Raw genomic sequence first — 20295 nt, 5'->3', positions numbered from 1 at the left:
AAATATTAATTCATGACTGCTAAAGTTTTTCCATACACACTATTAGAACTAAGCAGTGTTTGTACATATTACTGACTACTTTCATGTAGAAATTTATATACTAGAGTCTATATTTTTAGTCTAGCCAATGATTTTTTTATAATATATATAAGCAAAATAATTAATTTGAAGGACAACAAGGAGGGTTATATGATTGGGTTTGGAAAGATGAAAGGAAAGAAACATTATGGAACTAAATTATAATTTCTTTTTTAAATTCAATTTTTTATTAGATATTTTCTTTAATTACATTTCAAATGTTATACCCTTTCCTGGTTTCCTCTCTGAAAAAAAAGAATCCCTATTCCCTAACCCACCCCCATTTACCAATCCACCCTCTCCTGCTTCCTGGCCCTGGCCTTCCTCTACACTGGGGCACAGAGCCTTCACAGGACCAAGGGCCTCTCCTCCCATTGATGACCAACTAGGCCATCCTCTGCTACTTATGCAGTTGGAGCTATGAATCCCATCATGTGTACTCTTTGGTTGATGGTTTAGTCCCTGGGAGCTCTGAGGGTACTGGTTGGTTCATATTGTCCCTCCTGTGAAGCTGCAAACCCCTTCAGCTCCTTTGGTCCTTTCTCCAGCTCCTTCATGTGGGACCCGGTGCTCAGTCCAATGGATGGCTGTGAACCTCCACTTCTGTATTTGTCAGACACTGGCAGAGTCTCTCAGGAGACAGCTATATCAGGCTCCTGTCAGCCAGCACTTGCTGGCATCCACAATAGTGTCTGGGTTTGGTGATTGTATATGGGAAGGATTCCCAGGTAGGACAGTCTCTGGATTGTCCTTCCTTCAGACTCTGCTCCATACTTTGTCTCTGCAACTCCTTTCCAGGGGTATTTTGTTCTCCCTTTTAAGAAGGATCCAAGTATCCACACTTTGGTCTTCCTTCTTGAGTTTCTTGTGGTTTGTGGATTGTATCTTGGGTATTCAGAGCTTCTAGGTTAATATCCACTTATCAGTGAGTGTATACCATGTGTGTTCTTTTGTGATTGGGTTACCTCACTTAGGATGATATCCTTCAGATCCATCCATTTTCCTAAGAATTTCATAAATTCGTTGTTTTTAATAGCTGAGTAGTACTCCATTGTGTAAATGTACCACATTTTCTGTATCCATTCATCTGTCGAGGGACACCTGGGTTGTTTCCAGCTTCTGGCTATGATAAATAAGACTGCTATGAATATAGTGGAGCATGTGTCCTTATTACATGTTGGAGCATCTTCTGGGTATATGCCCAGGACTGGTATTGCTGGGTGGTATTACTATGTCCAATTTTCAGAGGAACCACCAAACTGATTTCCAGAGTGGATGTACCAACTTGCAATCCTACCAGCAATGAAGGAGTGTTCCTCTTTCTCCACAACCTTATTGTAGCCAGATTTGGCTTCTCATACTATTTTTCAAAGCTTAAGCCCTACCTCTAAGACAAGAAGGCATAAAAGATACTTCATGTCCCAAGAACTTCTCAGCCTAAACTCACTGTGATAAACATAGTCTAAAATATTGTCGTATTTAATAATTATTCTACAAGCCTAAGGTATACCCTTTGAAATACAGAATGCAGAGCTAAGAAGAAAGCTCTGTGGGAAAGAGCTTGCTGTGAAAACAAGAGAACCTGAGTTCTTTATATTTTTAAGGTGTATGGAGTGGTTGACATCATTAAAAAAAAGAAATGTATGTAAATGCAATTCAGTACCAGAAAAAATCAGAAACCAAACCATTAAAAGAAAATAAATTTTTAGCAGATTCATACAGATTTTTCATTCAAGTATAGAATTCTTCTCTTCCATATGAACTGAGAATTCTCTATGAAGCAAATACATTCAACAAGCCATGACTCTGGGGCTGGCTGCCATCAAGTGGCACAATGCTGAGGAGAGCTATCTTCTTTCTTTTTATTGAGTATTCTATGTGTACTTAAGGTTATCAAGGGAAGCAAAACAAAATAAAATCAACAACAACAGCAACAAAAAACAAATCAAAGTGTTCAGCTAGTAAAACAGGAAATGGAGACCCCATTTCCACTAAAGATAAAACAAAATGATTTTCTATTTTGATCTGTTTTAAAGTATGGAGCTTCCAAATGAGACTTTGCTTAAACAAAGCATTCCTTAACATAAAACATAAATAAATAAAAACTAACTTTATTGGATAGTTCCCACTGCCTGTATTGTGGCAACAATCTGCCTGGAGTTAAGGCTGAAATAAAATGCCTTCTTTTGGTCATAGTTCTTCACAACTCCAACATGTAATATAAACACACTTTATCTGCATATTCTATAAGAGAAGGCCTGTGAATTATGTTTGGATTTTCTATTTTTTAATGTCAACAATAGAGGTAGTAAGTGTGATGAGTGTTAACCACAACATATAATTAGCAGACATTCTCCTCCCATCTGATGTAGATCTTGGCAAACTGAACTTGCCAAACCTGGGTTCAGATGACAGCTCTGTCACTTACTTGCTGAGTAACTTAATCCCTCAGTTGCTGTTTCCTCGTCCATACAGCACATATTTTTATGAGGATTAAGGGAGATGAGGTTGGAAAGCCTGGGACAGTGCAGGCACATGGCAAGCATTTAATAGCTGGTAGAGATTTTTCTCTGACTTATATTTGTATACATCAGCATTCAAAACTAGGATGCACAATGTGCACTTGAATTTTTAAAAGTACCTCCAAACTATTGTAAAATTACTCTTAAAATCTTCTTTGTAGAGTCTTTTGTTGATTTTTTTCCATTAATAATGCCTGTGTAAATTCCGTGGTCTTCTACTGGTCATAATACACAGACTAAGAAAGAAGATTCAGTGATGCCTTTCACAAGCAAGTAATCTGTAAGTGAAAATGTAGAAATTCCCTTGTTTGACATATGAACTTGCAAAAAAAAAAAAAAGAGTAGAGAAAAAAACGTACCAAGCCTTTTGAGTTCAGGGAGCAGTGGGAGATAAGAAACTATCCTCTGAAGAAGTGTGAGGCATGAACTATCTTAAGAATAAGATAACTTAACCAAGCAACTAAACCACACACGTTTTTCAAGAAAGCATCATGCACAGATACTGAGCGAGGCTTAAGCAACTCAGGAAGCTCAGGACAGCACAGAAGATGAACTAGTAAGGGTGATCATTGTGTATCATAAATGTCACATGAAAAGTTCAAGTACTATCTTAAAGGCAGGCAGGTTCCATATAAGGGAAGGGAAAGGGAGATTTTTCTGTTTAAAAAATCTCTGGAAGTATTTTCAGGAGTTGATTGGGAAGAAATAAAAATTCTATATTCAATTTAAACTTGACTTTTCAGAAAAATTCAGCCCCAAATTCTCTACACTCGAAATTTAAAATATGCCCAGACTCTGACCAGTCCCCAGCCACTTGCCATCTTATCTAAGATGCCATTGTCTTTCACCTTGAATGCTGGATAATCTCCTACATTCTTCCTCACTCCATCTCAGTCTTATAACAGCAACAAGAAAGGCCCACTGAAAGAAAGTATCTGATACTCTTCCTCTGCCCCAAACCTCAAATACTTGCCTCATTCAAACAATGACCTTTGTATGCTCTGCCCCAAGTTACTGACTCTGCCAGTCTCCTTGAATCTATTTCCTTATACTGTCTTCCCCCTTCATTCAGCCTCCCTACCCACATGGTCATTAGTCTCATTAATCCACCCTCCAGGCTATTTCTCAAATATAGCAATGGGTTCCCTGGTTCAGGGCCTCCATTCTCTCTGTCTGTATGTCTATTATTCTCTTGCCTTTGTGTCTGGTTTATGATTTTTTTCATGTTTATTCAAATGTCACTTTTGGTAGGTCTTTCCTGGCCACTCTAACTTTTCTCACCTCATTAGACTTATTTCCCACTTCTTTACTTCATCCTTTGTTTTACCTAGTTATGCCCATCATATCTGCCACTCTTGGCCCCATCACTAAGGCTGGACCTTATTCCATGAAGGCTGGTATAAAAGTGGCACATATAATAGGAAACTTAAAAACAACAGAATTTTATTTTTCACAGTATGAAGGCTGGAAGCACTGCACAAATTGCAGTATTTGTGTCTGTTGGCCTGTTTTCTTAGTTGTGGATACCCACTTTTTCACCATAAATTCAACATACACATGAGGAATCCATGTACTCTCCTGTATCAGGACATTAATCCCACCCATGAGTTTACTTTCTTCATAACCTACTTAGCTCCATCAATTATCACATGATGCCACATCAGCTTGAAGGTTAAGATTTCAATGTAAGAATTTTAAGAAAACAATAGCATTCATTTGGTTTTATTTACTGAGCCCCTAGCAGCTAAAACAACCACTAGAACATTACAGACTTTCACCAAATCTTTTGAATTGTTATTCAAGTTGAACTAAGTTGATTAGATAAAATCAAGGAGACCAGCTAAAAGGAATTTAAAGTATCATTAATGAAGCAATTATCAAATCAGAGTTAAGATAGAGATATACTAAAGAAAAATACTTAGGTAATAGAATATTAGTTGACTGGTTATCTCTTGTATTTGAGACATATCTTTGAGGGACAAAGTGAAGCTAATTCCTCAGTGCCAAATGTATGTAATGTTCATCAGCATGAGAAATAGTACATGCTGGGGACAGGGACTATAAGCTATTCACTTAGGTGGTTGTAAAACATCTATAAGCTATTCAGTGAACAACTATAAGCAATCGTACAGAATACTCAGAGAGCTATAGGCCAAGGAGTTATCTTAGGAATGTTCTACTGGTTGCTTGCTCAAACTATAACATGAGTGAGATTATTTGAAAAGATTACTTATCAGAAAAGGACTGTGACTAAAACCATTGTTAATGTCATAACTGACTTTTAAAATGGACATAAAGTTCTCAAAGCGTTCAATATTCACAATATTATGTGTATCTGATCTAAAAAGTACCCTGCCACTAAGGTCTTCAGCTGTTGTAGATAACGTGAGTTTATTATCAAATTTCTATTCATCTATAGCTAAATATCAGGCATGTCTATATACCAATGTCAGAAGTTAATATTCCCATTTAAATATATTAAGATATATTTTCAAATTCAAATTACATCAATTCCTATATCACATATTTTCCGTGTAGTAACATGCATACATACTATGTGTGTAGGGCAGTGGTCTGTTCAGGCAACTTAGGCTCAGTGGAGTAATGGGCTTTGAACCCTGGAGCCCCAGTGGGCAGTTTCTGCCTTCAGGGGCAGGAGTTCAGCTATAACTCCTGAGTCTCTGGCTCCTGTTTCAGTTACAACCTCTCACAGCTGCCCCCGCAATAGATGTGTGCTCTATCAGGTAGACAATGCCCCAAGCTCTCAGCATTCTAGCTGGACCCTTCCCCCAGTCAACTGACCACAGCCAGGCATGCTTCACCCCAAATACAGATAGCCACGCCCCCATATTATATAAGGGGCGGTTTCCCCCCTCCCCTCTCTCTTGCTCTGTCTCCCCTCTTCCTTCTTTTCTTCCTCTCTTGCTCTCGTGCCCTCTTCCTCCTCTCTCTTGCTCTCTCTTGCTCTTTGTTCTTCTCTTGCCCACTTTTTTCTCTTGCCTTCTCTCTCTACTGCTCTTTGTTTTCTTCTCTTGCTTCCTTCTTCTCTCTCTCTCTCTCTCTCTCTCTCTCTCTCTCTCTCTCTCCTTCTCTTCCCCCTTCCTTCCTCTCCTTTCCTTCTCTCTACTTGACCAGCCTATTTTCTCTTTCCTATAATAAAATATCTCATTTATACATTGCTTCCTTTTTGACTAACACACCCCACCATAGGCCTCCACAACAGAGAGAGAGCTCCAGGCCACAGTAGTGAGCCACCTAGGCCTAGGCCCCACACTATATGTAAGACAAAATTTTAAACATATGAAAAGACAATCAATCGATTGGTTAACCTCATTTTTTCCCAAAGCAAGATCAAGAGAGACAATGAACCCGGTACTTTTCTGCCCTCTGAAGTGTGTTGTAATTTAGGACATATATCTTAAGAAGTGGTATTTTTTTTCATTGAAACCTCACTGGTTTCCATTTCCAGCTCTGACATTCTTTTTTTTTTTTTAATTTCTATTAGATATTTTCTTTATTTACATGTAAATTTCTCCCTTCTCAGTTCCCCATCTAAAAAACAAAGAAACAAACAAAAACAACAAAAACAAACCCCAGCTGCCTTCCCACTCCCCATGCCTGCCACCCCACCCTCTCCTGCTTATTGGCCCTGGCATTCCCCCACACTGGGGCACAGAACCTTCACAGGGCTGAGGTCCTCTCCTCCCATTGATGGTCAAATTTGCAATCCTCCACTATACACGCGCTGCCAGAACAATCAGTCCCACCATGTGCAGACCTTGGTTGGTGGTTGCAGCTCTGACATTCTTGATCAAAATGATTTGCTTTCTCAACTTCACTTTCCCTTTACTCAGAATGGACTCTATTAGAGAGTTCATGAGACCATTGCAAGAGTCAGCAGCTGACATGTGTTGTGTCTGATGGAGGCTTTCGCAATAAGGCTATAAAAAATGCTGCTGAAGAGGGGGAGAGAGAGAGAGAGAGCTAGGTACAACAAAGAACTTGTTTTGTTTTAATGAAAGTACTAAAAGTCTTGCTGGTCAAGAATCTGAATGAAAAGTAAACCATTTTCTTACAGACTTCAACTACATTACATGTCAAAATTCAAACAAATGTTTGCAACCATTGCAAAACTTTCTATACGCTTACAAAGCTTACAATTCAACTGGAATTACCATAAGCTTCATAATCAGCAGCGTGCAGAGACTTACCTGTGAGTTACAGGGCAGAGACTTCTTCAGCTCTTTCTACAGGGTGGAACAATCAATTCTTATGTAATCATGGCTTGAGAGATTAAGGTAATTTAGGCTCCACACCCTTTCTTTCTTGAGTCATATGTCTCCTGGTGCTTCCCAGTCTCCTCGTTTAAGATGTTTTCAGGAAACTACAGGCAAAGTTGGCTCAAAGTCATTCTCATGGGAGATAAGAGTCATCCAAACTAAAGCATGTGCTGACTCCAACTGTTGGTTTTTGTTTTATTTTATTTTCCTTTTTTGTAATTTTACTTTATTATTTTTTATTCTTTTTTAAAAATATTTTTATTAAATCATTTCTTACAGTCCAGATTTTATCTCCCTCCCAGTCTACACTCTGCCTGCTCCACGTCCCATACCTCCTCTGCCCATCTATACAAGGATGTCCCCACCCCTACATCCCACCCTCCACCCCATCAGACCTCCCCACTCCCTGGTCCAATCATTCTCTTGAGGGTTAGGTGCATCTTCTCTGAATGAACCTAAACCCGGCAGTCCTCGGCTATATATGTGCTGGGGGCCCATATCAGCTGGTGTATGCTGCCTGGCTGGTGGTCCAGTGTCTGAGAGATCTCGGGGGTGCAGGTTAATTGAGACTGCTGGTCCTCCTACAGGGTTGCCCTTCTCCTCAGCTTCTTCCAGCTTTTCCCTAATTCAACCACAGAGATTAGCAGCTTCTGTCCATTGGTTGGATGTAAATATCTGCATCTGACTCTTTCAGCTGCTCATTGGGTCTTTTGGAGGGCAGTCATGATAGGTCCCTTTTTGTGAGCACTCCATAGCCTCAGTAATAGTGTGAGGCCTTGGGGCCTTCCCTTGAGCTAGAGCCCACTTTGGGCCTGTCACTGGACCTTCTCTTCCTCAGACTCTTCTCCATTTCCATCCTTGCAGTTCTTTCAGACAGGAACAATTATGGGTCAGATTTTTGACTGTGGGATGGCAATCGATCCCTCACTTGATGCCCTATCTTTCTACTGGAGGTGGACTCTACAAGTTCCCTCTTCCCACTGTAGGTTATTTCATCTAACGTCCCTCTCTTTGAGTCCTGAGAGCATCTCACCTCCCAGATTTCTGGTACATTCTAGAGGGTTCCCCCATCCCCCATCTCCTGAGGTTGCCTGCTTCCATTCTTTCTACTGGCCCTCAGGACTTCAGTCCTGTTCTCTTTACCCAATACCTGATCATGTTCCCCTCTTCCCCTCCCTGCCCCCTTGCCCACCCAAGTCTCTCCCTCCCTCCTGCCTCCTGTGATTGCTTCCTTCTCCCTCTGATGTGGGATTGAGGCATCCTCACTTGGGTTCTTTGGCTTGTTAACCTTTTTGAGTTCTGGGGATTTTATCCTGGGTATTCTGTACTTTTTTTTTTTTTGGCTAATATCCACTTATTAGTGAGTACATACCATGCAAGTCCTTTTGGGTCTGAGTTACCTCATTTGCATGATATTCTCTAGGTCCACCCATTTGCCTGCAAAATTCATGATGTCCTTGTTCTTAATAGCTAAGTAGTATTCCATTGTATATAGATTTTCTGTATACATTTTTCTGTTGTGGGATATCTGAGTTATTTCCAGCTTCTATTTTCTTCTCATAAATATCCTGTTTAGAGTTTTCTCTCCCTCTACTCCTCTCAGGACCTCCTCACCTCCTCTCTCCTCAGGATCTACTCCGTTTCTGTCTCTCATTAGAAAAGAACAACCTAACATGACAACAACAACAACAACAAATAAGACGAAGAAAAAAGAATCATGTGAAGGTTGGACACGGCAATACAATGGGAGAAGAAGAGCCCAAGAACAGGGACAAGAGAAAGAGATCCACTTGTTCTCACATTCAGGAATCCCAAGAGAAAGAGATCCACTTGTTCTCACATTCAGGAATCCCATAAGAATACTAAATGGACAGCTGTTTTACACACACACACATACACACTCACATGCATGTGCGTGTGCGTGTGTGTGTGTGTGTGTGTGTGTGTGTGTGTATGTGTGTGTGTGTGTGTACTTGGAGGAAGCCTCTCTGATGACTGGCTAAGGCGCTGGCTCTCTCACCTCTATGTTCCAGTCTCTTTGTTGAGGGAAGATACTTTGCAAACTACTGAAAGAAAAACATGGATGCCAACCTAGCCACAAAAGATTTGACCTACAGTCTGTCCTACATGCAAAATATGCTAAGTCAATAGTGGCACAAAAAGTGTGAAAGTAGCCAACAAATTATTTGATCTAAGGTCTACTCTATGATAAGGGACCCACATCAGATACTGCTCATGTAGCCATGAACCAGAGACTAGATAGCCCAGAGATCTAAGGAAAAACCAATCACTACTGATAAAAAAAAATCGATCAATGGCATTTAATGGACTCTGCTATACCTAACCTTTGGTTTTTAACATTCCAGCTTTGTTGGCCTTTAACTTGCTCCTTGTTTTTGATTTCCTCTTATTCCACACCAGATTCCATTATAGAAATACAGTCTACCCATAGTTATTCTGCAGAAGATTAGTGCACTGGAGACTGGAGTTTACCCTGGTTCCCAACTCTGTATCTTCCTACCAATAGGAACTAATATTTCCTGAGCTCACAAACCTTAGATACTGTGGCCTGTGGTAGGATATACCTGGCACAACAATCCTGGAGGTGACAAGCAAGTCCACTGATATCCAAAGAGATAGAGAATGTCAAAATTCCAGTTTTCTCTCATAGTTGAACTAAGAGAGCCAGTTTTTACCAATACAGTTTTAAAAAAGAAAGGAAAAAAAACCAGATAAAGTACAAGAGATTAGAAGGGTAAAGCTATGTCTTTTGTCTTTTATGGCTTTATTCTTGGGTAATACCCTTCCTAGTACATATATTTAAATGCACTTTTATTGAATGATACGTTTAACCAGAGCCATATTTTTAATTTATAGGGTACTTAGCCAATAAAAACTGCAAGTTAGCAAATCTGCATTCACCTCCAACTTTCATCTAAATCATCACTGGTCCCATCCACGGCACATAATGTTAAAAGGATCCATTGCAGCAAGTGGAAGGGCTTGTTTATGATTCTGTTAGCTGAGCACAATTCAAGCAACCCTGCCATGAAACTTAACATTAAGGAACCAATGATCACCTTAGAATATTCCTTTCTCACCTCAGAATGTCCAGAAGCAAATAGAAAATCATGAAAGTCAGATTAAAATCTGCCTAAATGTACCTGATTCCCATTTCTGTTAGGTTTTAAAATATGGAGCATAGCCAGGAATTTACATGTGTAAAAGATATATAAATACCATAAATATTTACAAACCGCCAAGCATGCTTGACCCTCTAGAGTGTCAGAAACACCATGAAAGACATCTATTTGAAAAGAATTCACAGGTCAACCTGTTTAACTAGAAACACTTTTATCATGTTAACATCATTTGCATAATCTTATTTCACCTTCCAGTAGCCTTGTGAGATAGACACTGCTAGTCCCATCTCTTCAGGTAAATGATAACACGATGATTCAGATAAGGAACTGCCCTGGTGACCTCTCCATGGGAGAGGCCATTGCTGTGTCTGTCCTGGTAGAAAGGAGACAGTGAATCAGATTGTTCTAGATGGTATGCCCACTGTCATATGAGATTGTATATTAATACAAATTGGTTGGCCTGCACTGCACTTTATGAAGTCATAAGAAAAAGATAAGTCACATGCATCCTCTGTTGTTGGAAAAGCTCTAATGCAGGGGTTCTCCCAACCTGTGGGATCCAGCCCCTATAGAGGCTGAATGACCTTTACACATGGGTTGCACTTCAGATATCTTGCATATCTGATGTTTACATTACTTTTCATAAGAGTAGAAAAATTGTTCATTTAGGAAAATACTAGTAGTGATGTATTATTTTTAAGTATACAGTTAATATGTTTGGAGTTATTTAAAATGTATATTGAGAAAAATGTATTTTCACTATTGCTGTAGACGAGCATCTACATAAAACTGTTAAATTGACTGTTGTTTTATATCAAATAACTTTTATAATACTTATTTTTATTGTTATAATATTTTATAAATTTTAAGAAATATGACAAAAAAGATATAGTAGGTATTGAAGGGGGTCTATGGGAGGAGCGGTGGTAAAAAATTACAGTTAGAAAGTAGCAACGAAACTAACGGTTGGGTCATACAACATGAGAAACATGTCAATCATTAGGAAAGTTGAAAACCACTGCAGCTCTTGGTACTTTCGTGGCCCACACCATCATCTGTATTAATATGAGATAACACCTTGAGTGAAGTAGTTATTATAATCCTCAATCCTACCCCTGACTTCTTTCTCCTCTTTCATCCTTCACATTCAGGGTGGTCTCTCATCACCACACCCTTGGTAATGGCCCCTAGTGAAGATGGGCTGCTATAAAAGAATCAAATTTGGGGTCCTTGGAAGGCCTTGCAGTATGGCAGAAGCTTCAGTGGTCAACCTTAAGAGCATCCCATCTTGGGATGGGCATTGTGTTGCATATGCTTAACCTGAGTATTGAGGACTTCTGTGAGTTCAAGCCAGTTTTGTCTACACACATAGTTCCAGGCCAGCCAGAGTCATATAGTAAAACCCTCTCTCAAAAACACAAAGAAAAACCCCAAAATACACAAATTGGTAGGAAAAGATAAAGTAATTCTTATGTTCTTATAATTCTACCAAAGTACTTTTAAAAGCCATCGATTCTATGAAAAAGTGTGAAAGAAAAAATATGAAGAACATCCTGGGGGGTTCAGGTTAATTTCTAGGACTATGCTTCTATAATCAAATCCATGGACAAGCTAAGAGATTCAAACACAGTCATGGGCATTGAAAGTATGCATTTCCAAGTGAACTGAGTGACCCTCCTTTGTTTTATTCCTGTTTCAGGCCAAGACCAACACTGTCACCATCAAGATTCTTCAATCCCTTTGCAGTAGCTCTCATTGTCATAATAATGGTGGGTCTCCTGGCCATGATGGCAGGTCTACTTATTCACTTTTTAGCTTTTGGTAAGTACTTTTCAGATTAAATAATTAAATATGCTCTCAGGTTAAAAATGTAGTCTTCCTCTTATGGCTATATCTGTTTCTAAACATGAGTTAATATTTCTTAGAATTCTTCTCTAAATAGATATTCATATATACCCATATTTCTTTTATTTTATATATATTTTATTTAACTGAAATAATTTTAAGTATGTGTCTGGAGATTCAATGACTTTTTTAAAGGTTTTGTTTGGTTGTTTATTTGTGGGAGAGGTGCTTTGACTTTTTAGTATACAAAACTATTATTATTATTTAGTATATAAAAACTATTTGGTTACATAAATTCTTTCTTACTAATGAATGAACAATCATCTATTATAAATACCTATTAATGATTACTGAACAAGGAAATCAAGATTATTTAGATGTATTACTAATAAAAATTATAATATTTCTGTACAACTTTGAAGGTACCAATAATACTAGCCTGATTTCTTTTACTTTAACAATCTTAGCTTTGTCAATCTTTGGAAAACCCAAAAGAAAACAATTGGATTATATGCATCTTATATATTGATTTTTCTTTCTTTTAAGAAATACTATTTATTTGTATAACTTATCATAATACTGTATAAAATAAAATTTAACCTATGTAGTCACACAAGAGTAATCATGTTTTCCTTTCTTCTTCAGACAAGAAAGCTTACTTTTATCATAGTAGCTTTCAAATCCTAAATGTTGAATATACTGAAGCTTTGAACTCACCAGCTACGCATGAATACCGAACCTTGAGTGAAGTAATCGAGGCTATGGTAGGTTAATACTTGTCTCTTAAATGTTTTTATTGTATTTTTTATCATTTTATTGAAAACAAATGAGATTCTTATCTCATGGAATACATTCGGACAATGGTTTCCTTCTCTCTACCCCTCCCAACCTTGATCTCACCTCTCCTTTTGCCCAACTACATCTCCTTTCCATTTCCTCTTCAGAAAAATAGAAATGAAGTTCACACACAAACACATATGTGCATATATGCATGCACATACATATGCAGTGCACATGCAGACCAGTGTTATAGTAGATGGACCTTTACCCACATACCTTATTTCTTTTCTTTCTTGAACACTGTGCTTTCGGAATATTTGAATTTCAAGAAAGTGGGACAATATGCTAATAGACAGTAAAGAAGACAGCAAAATGTCATCTCTACTATTAACCTCACAGATAACAGAAAACATTGAAGCTGTCAACTAATATAGACTGGAAAAGGTGATTTATAAAACACACAAGCAGCTACTACAGTGTTTCCCTTTAAAACACAAAAATGTGAGAATTATACTTTAATTCTATTTGTAGTTTTGGGTTTTTTTTGTTTTTTTGTTTTGTTTTGTTTGTTTGTTTGTTTGTTTGTTTGAGACAGGGTTTCTCTGTATAGCCCTGGCTGTCCTGGAACTCACTCTGTAGATCAGGCTGGCCTCAAACTCAGAAATCTGCCTGCCTCTGCCTCCCAAGTGCTGGGATTAAAGGCATGCACCACCACTGCCTGGCTGTAGTTTTTTTTAAATGACCTACTAAAATAATATGTATAATGATGACCAGTTATATTTAAATTTGTTGGAATTTACTTAAATGACATATAATTCCCTTTAGTCCTTAAAAATCATGAATATGACTGGTGAGGATCATTTTCTTTCTACAGATTACTGATGCATTTCGAGGATCAAATCTAAGAAGTGAGTTTATCAGGACACATGTTGTCAAGCTGAAGTAAGTGAAACCTTATCAAAAACTATATTTGCAAAGATGTAATTTAGAGTACTTGACCTCTGTTTGCACAGTGGCTGTTAAGTGACATGCTCATGTAATTGTTCTAATAATATGAAAATAAAAATAGTAGGAAAATGAGGCAGCTTAAAAAACAATGTAAAATGTTTCATTTATTCTGCTATTGATATAAATAACCATATCGCTTTATTCTTAATGGGAGAATGAAGAAAGTGTACAAGAAAAGCTGATAACAAAGGGGACCGTAACAGGGCCATGCTACTGCATAAATCCACTAGATATCATAGACCAACAGTCTATGTAAACAGTGTCTCCTTGAATTGCACAATACTTGGGATGTATTCATCCAGGACCAGTACAAAGTGCCAAAACTAGAAGTAAGTTTTTGGCTTCCTAGAATGTCATAATAAAAGGAAGCTAGTGTAGCAAACTCCTTGACAAGTCTGTCATGAACTAATAACAAGAGTGGTTGGATGCAGGCTATGTCAGAATCTGCTACTTACGCCTTCGTTACTATGTAAGTATCCATGTAGTGTGATAAAAGAGGCTTTTCCAATGAAAACAGTCATACTAATAGTTCTAGAACTGTCTTCAATGCCCACATTGCTCAATTCTTCAAATGTCAATGTGAATTTTCATTAACATGCAAATATATTATGAATTTATTCTCAAGCATTGTTAACATCACAAAAAAGGCAAAGTGATGGTTAAATTGAGTTTTAATGAGGATAAGGAAGAAACTATAGGAAGAAATTTGAACACATTTCTACCTACTTAATGTGCATTCCTTTGGATGTCTTGTGTTTGTACTAGCTGTTAGCGCTCAGAGTTTGAAGCCAACACTAAAGGAATAGATGGAAAAAAGTCTTTCCTTTCCTTTTGTTAAGGTCTCACTTGCCATTAATCCACTGTTGTCCAACATCTGGCCTCACTCCTAAGTACGAGGTGTTCTTGCCAATTTTATCAACAGCATCCAAATCACGAAATCCAGGGAATCACTTTCCTTCTACTCTTGGACCTCTGAGCACCATTTGGCACTGTTGGATTGTTGCTGAAATATCATCCTCTGGCTCTTAGGACTCTACACAGTCATGATTTTCCTGTTATCTATCTAGATATATTCTCTCCTTCCTTTGACAACTCTAGCACCTTCCTCACGTGTTGAACATGAGTGTGCACTGTGAGACACACATGTCACAGTTCAGTCACTCCTTTCACTGGCTTCAGGTCCTCTGTTGATTATCTGCTGATTAGTCTTGAACTTGTATCTCTGACATGATACAATCGTATTTTTCATCCACAGATATGAGCAAACATAACGATATTTTTAGACAGCATTAATATACAGAGATATGTACCTGTCTAATCACCTCAATCAAGTGCATTAGCCCACTAGCATTGTCTGTCTCACAGTTTGGCATCACAATCAACCAGTTGCTTATGAAAGAAATCTGGGAGTCATCTTTGATTGTTGACTTGCCCTCGGGTCCACATGTCCAGTTGCCTAGTCTTCCACTTTCATTACAGAAATACTTCCCAACTCCATAACTTTTAATGTAATGCACCCATCCTTCTCAATATTAGACTAACAGTCCCCAATGCATCTTTTGCCACTGAATATCTCAAACATAAACATTGAAGGAAAAATCCAAACACACTATTCCCTTAAATAAAATTCTTCTAATGTCAATACTTTAACATTATTATATATGAGAAGTTTAATGTGTTGTTTATATTTATTTACTTATAAATATGCATGTTTGTGGGTTTATTATATAAATAAACACTAAAAATAAATATTTGCCTATTTAAATAAGGAAATGTTAAAACACAATAGGTATATATCTATAAACGGATCCTGATACAAACATACAAATTATATATACAAACATTGTATATGTATATCTTATATATACATATTTGTCAAGAATATGTGTATCAAAATAAAATTTTCTTCCTAGTTTAAGAGTTTTAGAGCATTCAAGGCTAAAGGTAAAGGACTCTACCCCAGGTGCCTTGTACCTAGTACAGGATTATTAAGGTGGCAAATAGTGGTTTCAAGTTTAAATGCACTAAGTTTAAATGTTTTAAAGACAGGAGTTATTTGAAGGTGAAGACTCTGGATGGTGTGTTTTTATTTGAAAACCATACTAAATGGTTTATAGTTTTCTACCATCACAAATTTTGCTACCCATAGGAATGGTATTCTCCAGAAATGAAATGTTCCAACATGTTAAGCCATCAAAACACAGGTAATAAGCAGCATGCTTAATGCATTTCATTTAGCCATTTCTTACTTGTGTTTAAAATCTCAGACGGACCTTCACTGCTACTTTCCCCAACATGTTTTAGAAAGTTCATAAAATAGTTACTCAATGCCTGTATCAACTACTCATATGTATCAAATTCAACACCTTACTACCTTTCTTCAAGAAATCAAAACCAAACAATGTGGTTTAAATCTCAATTGTACTACACTCACCACCAACACTATTGCTTCTTTTACCTATAGTACTCGTTGGTTAAATGGCTGTTTCAGACATGCTTACCATGTGTCAGACACTAGATTCAGTTCTAACTATAGACACAAAGAACAAAACTGGGCTTCAATTTTGATGGGGAATGTATTCCTGGGAAGGAGGTCAGATGATAAGGAACAACAAAATAAGTACAGACATGGGTCAGATGGAATATGTTTCACAGAGAAAAAGAACCAATATAGAACTGAAGATTGTATGAGACTAAGAAACCTTCTATGATGAAATGATATTTGAGCAGAAATATAGAAATAATAAAGATAAACTTCAAAAATAACAAACCTCTCACATGGCAACATGTATGGAGTCAATAGACAGAAAGGATGCCTATGAGGGTACAATGGAGTTAAGGGTGATCAGAGATGTAGACATAAACAAGACCATGTTGGACACGATAAAGGAAAGGAGAGTTTATTCTGAATGACATAGGAAGTCATTATGAAGGAGTGGTGTGGTCAAAGGATTTTATAGGATCACAAATAGTGAGATAATCCAGGATGGGAAGGAAGAGACAGAAGACCCGTGGAGCTCAATGACAAACCTGCTCATGCTAGGCACACCATGCCAATGAGAGATCCTGTCTCAAAAACTAAAGTAGCTGGCTCCAACATGGTGGACTTTGGCCTCCACATATGAATATGCCCACCCAAATGAACACACACGTGTCTTAAAGGATCCTTACACTGTCAGATGGAACACAGAGAGGAGGACCAGCACTGACAGTAGGAAGCACCCAAAGAGTAAAAGAAGTAAAAAGTATAGATGCTACAGACCTGAATAAGAGAATAGAGCGTAACAAAAAGTAATGTGATTCCAGATGAGCCCTTAAAGTAGAATTGGCAGGACTGGATACTGAACGAAAAAGATTTTCATTCTTATGCATACTCATATAGATTTATTATACAAATACATTCATAATTGATATATAAAAGCATTATAGATGTTTTCCAACTTTTTATAATAGGACTATAAGATAGATTCCTACTAACTTACTGAAAAATTTTATATGTATCATAGTTAAACTTGGTTAGTTATGCATTTTTCATCTTGATTCTTTATTTGACAGTTTTACTTTTTTATTCTTGTTTTTTCATCTTAAAACATCATCTCTAATCTCAAAATGACCATCTTGTCTTTCATGTGAGTTTTACTTATTTAATATATCTTTACTCCGCCCGGCAGTGGTGGCACACACCTTTAATCCCAGCACTTGGGAGGCAGAGGCAGGCAAATTTCTGAGTTCAAGGCTAGCCTGGTCTACAGAGTGAGTTCCAGGACAGCCAGGGCTTCACAGAGAAACCCTGTCTCGAAAAACAAACAAACATATATGTGTATGTATGTGTGTGTGTGTGTGTGTATACATGTTTACTTTTTTATTCTTGTTGTTTTTAAATATATATATTTACTCACTTGTTTTTAAACTGTTTACGTCATTCTGGGTTTGATTTTTTTTCCTATGAGAACTAGAACTGAATTGACATTTGTGAACATTCTAACCAGTTTTGCCCTTCCAATCACAGTTAGTCAACTCCCATTTATTGTGATCACACACACACACACACACACACACACGCACACGCACACCAACACACACACACACACACACGTGCACACACGCGCGCGCGCACAACGCACACGCACATGCATGCACACGCATGCACACGCATGCACACGCACACACACACACACGCAGACACACACGCACACACATGCACACACGCACTCACACACGCACGCGCGCGTACACATACACATGCACGCACACATGTACACGCGTGCACACACATGCACACATGCACATACATGCACACACACGCACATACACACACATACACACACATGCACAGACACACATGCACACACACACACACACACACACACACACACACACACACTTTGTGAATGAGTAGTAAAGTTGTCACTTCAGTGAGGATGCTTTCTATCCCAAAGCTTCACCTTGTCTTTTTGTTAGTTTGTTTGCTCTGTTTTTACTTTATTGAGATAGGGTCTTACTGTGAAATCCCAGGATGGCCTCAGGCTAATTCAGTTCTCTTGCCCCAACCTTCAGAGTATTGTGATTGCAAGCATGAACCACAACACCCCACTTATCTAAATTGTTGAAGGGGTAAAATCTTATATTTTTCTTATATTTATAATTTCTTCTTGTATATTAATCACTTCAAATATACTGTGTAGAGCATTTCAAGGGGTTCTTTTATTTTTTCCTTTTTGTTTTAGCTTGAGAATACCTTAAAGATTCTGAGAATAAATTGCTAGTATCAACACAAATGCAAATATCATAAAGCCAGGCTCATTTTGTTCAAATTATGTAGAAAAAATATTTTTATGCCATTCATAATTGAGCCTTGGAAAGAGATAAAACTTTTCTTTATAATGAGTAGATTTTTTTCCTCCTTAATTCATGTCTACGCTGGAGTTCAGTTGCTTGAAATATCAATGCTGACTCCTATTCTGCACTCACCTAGGACCTCACCTCGGGTTGTTATGTATTTGTTAAGTGGAAGCCTACTGAACTTGCTAGCATGTATAACTTAACAGATTGTTTTTGATCCCTAGAGTTTTTCCTTACTATCATGCAGGCTCAGTTTTGAATCTGAAATAGAATTTATACCATTTTATCTAATATTTGAACAATATTTCAAAATTGTTTAAATTTAGCAGCATGTAAGTTTTAATTGTCCATTGTCTGATACTCCATTTAAACTGCCCGGCCGTGAGAGTGACCACAGTGAAATTTCACCACAGCTAATTTATTGAAATTTAGAGTAGTACTGAGTTCCATAAAATGTTTTGTACATGTTCTAAAAAGTATCAAATTAGTTCCTGGGACAGATAGTAAGTCTGCCATTTGAACTGGCAGTTTAGTTACAAGGAAGAAACCAAGAAGTGTATGAGAAACATCAAGACAAATATGCCTATTGGAATTTTTCAAAAAAAAAAAAAAAAGGAAAAAGAAAGAAAGAAGCAAAGAAAGGAAGGAAGGAAGGAAGGAACTGTCCTAGAACACAATAGCCAAAAGCAGCCTGGGGAGGAAAGAGTTTATCTGGCTTATACTTTCACATCACTGTTCAACATTGCACAGGACAGGAACTCAAACAGGCAGGAACCTGAAGACAGGAGCTGATGCAGAGGATATGGAAAGATACTGCATACTGACTTCTCTTTCATTGCTTGCACAGCCTGCTTTCTTATAGAACCCCAGGCCCCCCAGTCAGGATGGCATGACCTACAATAGGCTGGGCATTTTCCTCCATTAATCACTTATTAGGAAAATATTCAACAGGCCTTTTGGGTGTCCATTTCATAACTAACATTATTGACATGAAATAAAGTAGAATTTATCTAGATTTCAGTATCATCAAGGTCATTGTGAGGCATGTGTCTCTGTGGTCAATCAAGAAACAAATAAAATATTAATATATGACTACAAACTTCTTGTCATGTTCTGATGAATGGGTCTAAGTAACGAAAAATTAACTTGATGCTCTAACTCACACAAATTTGGAACCTCGTCAGTTTTTAAATTTATTTAAGACAGTATGTATTTTCTCAGTTTGAGGCTAATATTAGTTATAGTGCATTTTAGTGTTTTCCATGCATTCTTTCCAAAAGTTCTACATCAATTTATGCATATAGTCTTCATGAAAACCCATTTAAAACACTAAGATTTTTGGACACAGTATAGTAAGAAGCTTAAACAGTTTACAGAGTCACCTAGTTGTAGTATTCTAACTTCATATCCAGATGTATGTACTGTATGGTGATTGCAATGAGTTGCATTAAAAGTAGATTTGAGAGATAGCATTGAGATCTATCATTGTGTGTGCACTATTATGCAATTATGTTCTCTCTCATGGATTCCTTTAAAATAGTTTAATCAAGAAGAGTATATAAACAATACAAAATTACCCAACGGATTTGTTTCTTACGACTTCAGAAAAGAAGGGAGTGGTGTGGTGGCAGATGTTGTCATGAAATTTCGATCTAGTAAACGTAACAACAAGAAAACAATGAAAACCAGAATACAATCTGTGCTACAAAGGCTCAGCAGCTCTGGAAACTTGGAAATAGCCCCTTCAAATGAGATAACATGTAAGTACCATGTTAATAGCCCCTTCAAATGAGGTAA

General features: G+C 37.6%; 1 protein-coding gene across 1 annotated transcript in view; it reads left to right on the top strand.

Annotated features, from left to right (window-relative positions):
* Positions 1 to 20295, top strand: part of LOC116070570 (transmembrane protease serine 11D) — a 55446-nt gene that overhangs the window by 14575 nt on the left and 20576 nt on the right. Inside the window, exons 2-5 of the mRNA XM_031342002.1 lie at positions 11723 to 11844; positions 12514 to 12632; positions 13523 to 13590; positions 20104 to 20258. Of these exons, the coding sequence (XP_031197862.1) occupies positions 11723 to 11844; positions 12514 to 12632; positions 13523 to 13590; positions 20104 to 20258 (464 nt within the window). The remainder of the gene's footprint in view (positions 1 to 11722; positions 11845 to 12513; positions 12633 to 13522; positions 13591 to 20103; positions 20259 to 20295) is intronic.

Source organism: Mastomys coucha, unplaced genomic scaffold, assembly GCF_008632895.1.
Source record: "Mastomys coucha isolate ucsf_1 unplaced genomic scaffold, UCSF_Mcou_1 pScaffold22, whole genome shotgun sequence".
Lineage (NCBI taxonomy): Eukaryota > Metazoa > Chordata > Mammalia > Rodentia > Muridae > Mastomys > Mastomys coucha.
Note: the sequence above shows the minus strand (reverse complement) of the source record. Positions and strands in the feature narration are given on the sequence as shown.